This window comes from Castor canadensis, chromosome 12 (assembly GCF_047511655.1).
Source record: "Castor canadensis chromosome 12, mCasCan1.hap1v2, whole genome shotgun sequence".
Taxonomy (NCBI): domain Eukaryota; kingdom Metazoa; phylum Chordata; class Mammalia; order Rodentia; family Castoridae; genus Castor; species Castor canadensis.
The window spans coordinates 57,742,084-57,750,000 of record NC_133397.1 but is presented as its reverse complement, the minus strand read 5'-3'; the positions used below and the strand labels follow the sequence as shown (position 1 = coordinate 57,750,000).

General features: G+C 34.9%; 1 protein-coding gene across 2 annotated transcripts in view; it reads right to left on the bottom strand.

The window, feature by feature from the left end:
- The window catches only part of Meis1 (Meis homeobox 1), a 133,888-nt gene that overhangs the window by 5,199 nt on the left and 120,772 nt on the right, over window positions 1-7,917 (bottom strand). For both annotated transcript variants that reach the window (XM_074049856.1, XM_074049858.1), the window contains exon 10: window positions 1-33. This exon is cut by the window's left edge and continues 30 nt beyond it. In XM_074049856.1, coding sequence (XP_073905957.1) covers window positions 1-33 — 33 coding nt within the window. The remainder of the gene's footprint in view (window positions 34-7,917) is intronic.

The window sequence follows — 7,917 nt, the reverse complement described above, 5'->3', positions numbered from 1 at the left end:
GGCTGCACTATTCTTCTCCGGGCATTAATAAACCTGTAACCAAGAAAGTAAGGCAAATCATTATTCCTTAAAAAAAAAGAAAGAAAGAAAGCAAAAAGTTGGAGGAAAGAGGCGAGATGAATCACAGTGAGGCAAGGCTAGATCTTGGCAAAATGGGACTGCCTCCTTTCTCTCCCAGCTCTATGTACTGCTTCGATGCTGCAAAACCTATAACCCCCGTGACCTCTGAGTACAAGGCTTGGGGTTTCTGAGTTGATTTATGTTTGCCTGTTTTACCACAGTTGGACACTTCCATTTCATCTTTTCATGGGGGAATTAGCAGAGTTTTCAGGAAACAATGCTAATCACCACTCTTTTCAGTTCGAAGGGGGGTGGACTTGGTGGACAGAGTGAGATGCTCTCCAAATTAGTGACATTTCAATCTTAGGCTCTATGACTTCTTTTTCACAATTCTTTAACCAGACCTCCCCTACCTTTTGCAAACCTAATTCTATTTTAATGCCCACTATTAAGATAATGAACTGGGATGGCAGCACACCATCAAATGAGAGAATGTCTGGAGTTTATCACCACTAACTCACTGCTGGGGACTTCAGAGAAATGCATTCCTTGTAGAGATTTCTTGAGGTAGCTTTTTTTTTTTTCCTACTCTTTATGCAAAATCTGAGGTCAAGGCAAGGTCACAGCTATACAGTAATTGAACTTATAATCTTGCTTTCTCCAGCTACCACTGAGAATTCATAAACATCTTATTAAGACATTTAAGTCACTTTAAGTGCCTGAATGAGGTTTTTTGATACAATTATATTTGTAGCCCCCTCCAAAAAATGATGAATCATTGAATTATTAAAAAGTGGATAACATAAACTCTCCAAAGTCATGTCATGAGATTCTTACTCTTAAGATCCACTCATTTTAAGCAATAAGAATTACATATCAAATACAGAAAATGAAGAGGGCATATTAGATTCTGAAATAGTAAACTGCTTTTAGATTTGATATATTCAAATCTGAGAGGGACATAAAAATACAATGAAAAGTTTAATAATGCACTATTAATAATTAAAGAATCTATGGTCCAGTATGAATTCTAGTTTGTACATCTGCTCACTTGAGGAAGGAAACTAGTTCCTAAAAACCAAACCATTAAATGACAAGGGCAGGTCTCTAAAATAAAAATGCATACCTCATAACATTTTAAGAGTCTTAATATATTATATTTTCTTATGTTCTTTCATCATCTGAGAAGTAATTAAAATAAATAATGAAGCTGTAGTCTTAACTAAAAGGCACACTATTGGTGCCCTTATTGGCCACGTATCTTATATCATCAGTTCTTGTATAAGAAGTCCCTGAACTGCTAATAAAAATATTTAAGATACAGCTCTACAACAAATTGTCTTGCAAATCAGGTTATCATTATCTTGTATAAACCATGAAAATTGGAATCGTGTGAGCAGAAGGTTAGATTAATTCTCCATTCTCATTATAAGCACAGGTGTAGCACAAACACCATGTGAAATAACCAATTAAAATGAAAAAAAAATCTGCTTTTTCATTAGCCGCCTGCACTGCATGACCAATTAGAAAATTATTTAATATTTATATTCTGCATATACCAAAAGTAATTTTCATAGTAACTAACATAAGAGAGCAAAAAAACAACTCCTTATCTATAGTACTATTCGTGATCTTCTGTTACAAGGAAGGAACTTGGTCTGTTAACTTTCTTCTTCAACATAATATTAAAACATAATGTGTTACGGGTAAGGGTTCACACCACTTTCCTAAAATGAGGAAGAACCATTTTTAAGAGATGAGGAGCCAAGGCTCAGAGAAATTAAATGACTTATTTGAGAGTACATGTTACCAAAGATATATCAATAATTTTCTGAATAACACACAGATGGCAAATGATAGTGAATGTTCTCCTCTTTAATGCTGTGACCAGAACATGGCCACTGCTGTGCCACCCATCTAGAATATTCCAGACTGAGATATCTAAAAAAATTAGCTGATTTTGATTTGATTATCATTGGCATAAAACCCAGTGCTAAGTCAGGGAATTAGCATGACGGTGAACATCTTAGAGACTGGGAATTTTGATGGTTGCACTGCTCGTATATGTAAACAAAGACAAGGCAACTCTAAACAGATTCAGTAACTCAGTTTATTCATATTCCAAAGTTTGTCTCCTTCATGCTCACACATTCTGACTCCCATAGACCAATTCATGTAATCAACTCGGGTTCAAGTCCATAACTATTTAACCCAGGAAATCATAGAAAAATTACAAGTAAGATTTAGAAAGGGCTTGAACAGTTATCTACTTTGGTCAAAGACATGAGTCTCCTCTGTGAAATCCCCATCAAGTAGATGAATAGTCACTGCTTTTGTACCTGAGAGTCCATTCCATCTTTGGACAAGCCAAGCTGTCAGAAGTCCTCTTTATCTGGTCTAAAATCTTTCAGTACAACTCCTTGGGGGTAATTTAAACAATTATAGTCTTTCTTCCTTAGGATAGCCTGACAAATATTTAAACATAATTATCATGCCCTGTAGGCTTCTAACTTCTCCCTAGGCTAAACATCCATGGTTCTTAAAAAGTTCATTCTAGAAGGTAAGTCCTTCTAGTATTTTAAGTCCACTTATCACCTGGGCCACTCTCTGCTCAGTTTGCTGAGGTTTGTCATGTCTCCCTGAAGGCTTGCAGAGGACACCATTAATTACCCTTATTCCAGGCCTTGCTCTGGTCTCCATGTGCCATTGTAGAGGACAAATACCCTACCACAAACTTACCACAGCCTCTTAGCTAAGTGCCCACAGGTATTAAGTACTATTTACTCCTCCCCCACCTCACCTTCACCCCTGGACTGGGGTTTAAACTCAGTACTTCACACTTGCTCTAGCTCTTGAGTCATGCCTCCAGTCTTTTTTGCTCTGGTTATTTTGGAGATAGGGTCTTTTTTGCCCAGGGCAGCCTAGACCTCTGTGCTATTTATTTTACCCTTCCTGATGTAGGCGGAATGACAGGCACACATCACTAAGTCCAGCTATTGGTTGAGCTAGAGATTTCGCCAAGTTTTTGCCCTGGCTGACCTCCAACCACAATCCTTCCAAACTCAGCCTCCCCCGTAGCTAGGATTACAGGTGTGAGTCACCAGCACCTAATATTACTTGTTTTTGTTCATAACACAGATTTAAGATATCCGTAGGTTATATAGATAATCAAAGTGGGGAGCCTTTCATTAAAAAAACAGAAACACAGAAAATGTAATCTTTTTGTCTGAACTGATGATTTTTAGTAGGCCCACCTGGAACTTCTTGTTTATGAAACCTATAATTTTTTTAAAAGAATTAATGTAATGAAATATTATCAATACATATGAGACACGGTAAGTTCTCGGAACATTACTGAATTACAATTCCTACACTTTTAGGAAAAACTAGTATTATTATCTGAGATCATGAACATCTGGATATCACGGACATCTTTATCTGAAAAAAAAATAATTAAACGGCAAAATATTTTATTTTCTAAAACACCACCACCTTTTTGATTTTAACACCGTCACAACATTTGATTCTCCCTAGTAGGTTTTCCAGACTATCTCACACATTTTCTCTCTTTAGAATTAGGCTACATATAGCAGAGCCATGTGTTTAGATGGCTTCAGGGGTGAGTTCAGATACAAAAACATTTTCCTTCTAGGCAAAGTAATAAAATGACATTCTTGCTCCTCCCACTATAAGTCAAACTGAGGTCAGTTCCCCCCATCCCTCTATCTGTTTAAATAAACTGGTCCAGCTGTTTGTTTCTAAAATGCCCTTTGACCTTGTGTCTCATCCTCCCTGCTTTTGTGATAGAATGCTTTACTTTTCATTGTGGAAGAGACTAAAGTATCAAGAATTTTCTAAACACCAATCCCCCAAAAGACCTTTAGATTTGATGTGAACTTAAATGAATATATTCACTTCTTAAAACACTGACATTTTACGAGGCATCTGCAAATTTGTTATTAATGCATGTGTGTGTTCAAATATATGTTAACACATAGAGTTTGAAAATAGAAGAAATGGTGTTTTTGAGTAGAAGTAAAAAAGTGAATGTTGAAATTGAAATTTGGATGTTCAACAAAAAAATTCATTTTCCAATAGCCACAAAATAGTTTCAAATTAATATGTACTGATGAAATACAATCTTAGAATTTTTCCTATTAATAAGGTCTCTTTAAAAAGCTTATTAATTTAAAGATGTAAGAGAAAACTTATAATTTCATAATTGATATCTGAAAACAAGACTCTTAAAACTTAGATGTAGAGTGTCAGGAATTCGTGACAACGTGACAATTTTGCTTACTCAATATAGACAATTGGGTATCTCCCTTTAACAGAATATAATTCAAATTTGGCTATTATATAATTATATATATAAAATTGAAAATGGCTATATTTCCATATTTCATTTTTAACATCAAGGTATATATAGTTTAACTCCTACTGTGCCTTGGAATACAATCTCCATTTATGAAGTACTTTTGAAGAAAGCTGTAGGTAGTGGTCAACTGAATTAAGGAAAAATTGTTAGATTGTCACTTTTGCACAATCTTGTATTAGACGTTCTCCTTGAAACCAAACTATTTTTGTTCCAAAACAAGAAGTTTTACAAAAGAAAGGAAGATAACAGGTAACAAGTTGGCTTTATGGCTTTATTCCATGTTCAAATAAGCAGAGATGTGTTTAGCTTTTGCTTCATTGTTGAGATTTTAAGACCTATTAAGGAGTAGTGAGAAGTTAGAAGAGTAACAAAATTTCCTAAAATATCTGGTTTAAAAATCCTGGAATATCTAAAAACTGAATTTTATTTTTTGCATTTTCATAGGAATCAGGAATCTGACAAGGAAAAAAAGTGAATCTAAATTATGTTTTAAATAAAACAGAAAATTTTGCTATACTCTTTCTTTTCTTTACTCCTAGATGTTTATTTATCATTAGACTTTAATTTTTTTTTTTCTATTCTGCTAATGCCTTTTATCTCCTTTCACTCTCAGTCTTTAGATACCTAAATCTGGGCAAGATCCAGTAGAACCAGCTTTCTGAAATTGACCTTTGTCCTTCAGTTTATCCTCCACCTCTTGCCCTGGTCCCTTCCCCCCAAACTGGGTTGCTAGGTTCAGTTTTCCCTTCTTGGGAACCAAAAGTGTGAGGAGAACATAGGAGCCAACACTCAAGGGGCAGTTCCCCATTTTCAAACCAGCACTTCCCACATACCTTTACCTCCCTGTGCTGTTCTCTGAAAACCCCTAACAGCAAAGGAAAACCACTTGCTCACTTTGTATTTTTCTCTTCACCTATTTCTACTCCTCATTGTTCACCACTCTACTTATTCGCTGACGATGAAGGGAGCCCACATTTAGTTACTTTGGCATGTTATAACCAACTCAGTAAACCACATAAAATCAAAATGGTTTTGTTATCAAACAATGACATGATTCTCCCTTACCTCCACAGTTCTTTTCTGCCAACTAGGCACAAGTGAAGAGTCAGCAGGTTGGCAGTGGATAGAGGCTTACTATAATGGCATCCATCTGAGTATGGAGAAATGTAATTTTCTAACACCCCCAAAAAGCTAAAATGATCAACTATTAAGAAAAGATTTCACTAACTGAAAGTTATATGAGTGAAAATGCCTTCCACAGCTATACTATCCATTAAAGAAAATATTAATTATAATCATCTTTAATTAGTTTTTAGATATAGTTAGGAATACCTACATACATATTTAAGTAATAATAACATTAACTGTATATATTTTTATGAATAATTTAAGTATTAGCATGCACTCTCTAACATGCACTATTCTTCATTCAAGTAAAAATAAACAACATGCACATATAATATTTAATATATATTATACATTTTAGATGATTTCTAAAATATTTTTAATTTTAAAATTAATACTCATGAATCATCTTCAAATATAAAATTTCACTTTGGAAAGTAGTTGTTGAATTCCAGAATTTTGTTCTTTTTCTAGTCAATGAATTTCCTTGACATATGTAGCATTTCTTTCATCTGTATCTTGGTCATTTAAAGGAAACTATACCTACATTTTTTCAATGTGGATACAGTTAAGACATGTTTCATAAACAAATCCTCAGGGGAAAAGTTCTAGCTATCTCTCAAATAACTCTCTGTTCTTTTCCTTTTTTTGGGGGGGGTGGTACCAGGGTTTGAACTCAGGGCTTCATGATTGCTAGACAGGCGCCCTACCACTTGAGCAACTCTGCCAAGCTCTCTCTGTTCTTTTAAACAACAACCAAAAAATTAACCACAAAATCATATGTTGGAAATCTTCATCAAAGATTTACATTATTTAGTTATCTTAATGATCCATAACAGAAGGTCTTCAGGGTCCAAGCCTTCTATACAACCTTTCTCTGTGAAACAAAATTTCATAAAACATGATTTTAAGATGCTTAAGAAAGTTGACTCAATCTCAAGTCAAACCTTATGAAATCATGTTTTTGGCACCTTTTTCTAGTTTCTTAACCTCCTCCAGGACCCGGCATTTCCAGGACTGCAATGCATCATCTGTGTGTCTGGGGGAGTGGGAGGTACAGAACAGCAGTGGGAGGTAAGCAGATAGGCAGAGAGAAGGGAGCATGAGCTCTTCTCTCCACCCACTCTAGAAGCATAATATCAGAATTTACTGAAATCACAAGAAGTGGCGTGAGAAGGTTTTCCCTCTCTAGTAGTGATAGGAGTATTTGCCAAATTATGCTAAAACAAACTGAAGTTGTCTACCACAATTGAGGAAGTTAACTATACGTAAATTTTCTTCAAAGCAGCTAGTAAAAAAAGTCACTTACTAATTGACAATGATGATACAAGTAAGAACAAAACCCATGTGTTATTTTGGACTTGAGACACTGAAATAACTTTAAAATAATGCAACACTGAATATACAATGCATAAAATTGTCCTTGAAAAGAAATTTCATGAGTTTTTGTATTCGCAAAAATTGGATCTTCATAAAGCCTTTATTCTGACCTGAATTCAAAGTAGAGGGTCTCTCTTTCTTTTGTTATCACTTGCTACCTTCTAGATTGCTGAAGCTTTGGGCTCCAAACTTAGTGAAACAAATGGTGGAGATATTACACTAGATTTAGCAAACAAATGCTGAACAGTTAAAAATACCTTCAGTAGCCATTGACATTGATCATAGCCAGCAAATTCGCATTTATGAAATATTTACTTAAATGTGACAATTTGCCAAGATCAGTTTGTATTATCTCATAAATATAAGAAAATAGTAGTTTACTTAAATTATATGCATTTAGAATGACTGTTAGAACATATAAGCAAAAGGTTAGTGAAGTAAAACTTTCTCTACTAATGGAAAAGCTAAAATAACTATAACATCTATGAAGAACACACAGGTCTCTGGTTTCAGAGCTGAACCATTTTTTCATTCCCATTTTCTCATATTCACAAAACATCAATAAATTTGTATCTCACTAAGTATCACTTACACATTACTGAATATGTTTATTTATTTAAGGCAAATCCTGGTTTTCTACCAATCTCCATTGTAAATAGGATGAGCAGGTAATTTATGATCTACACTGAGACACTTTTTGAGTGAGAAAGGTCACTATTAATAGTAGGGCTGGGTCATAGGTATACATCATGCATACCCCAGCAATTGGGATGGATGACCATTCTAAACTATTAAATGTACATTATTTTTACAAAGGAAATTTGCCCTGAGTGATTGGAGTTGAAACCCAGTGGTGTTATAATGGTGACCAAAGCCTGTCTATATAGAGTGTTAGAGAATCCCAGTCCCATCATGGGGTACTTCTGAGCTCCTTGCTTTCTCTGGGATCTTTCCTTTAATTATCTCAGTTCCCC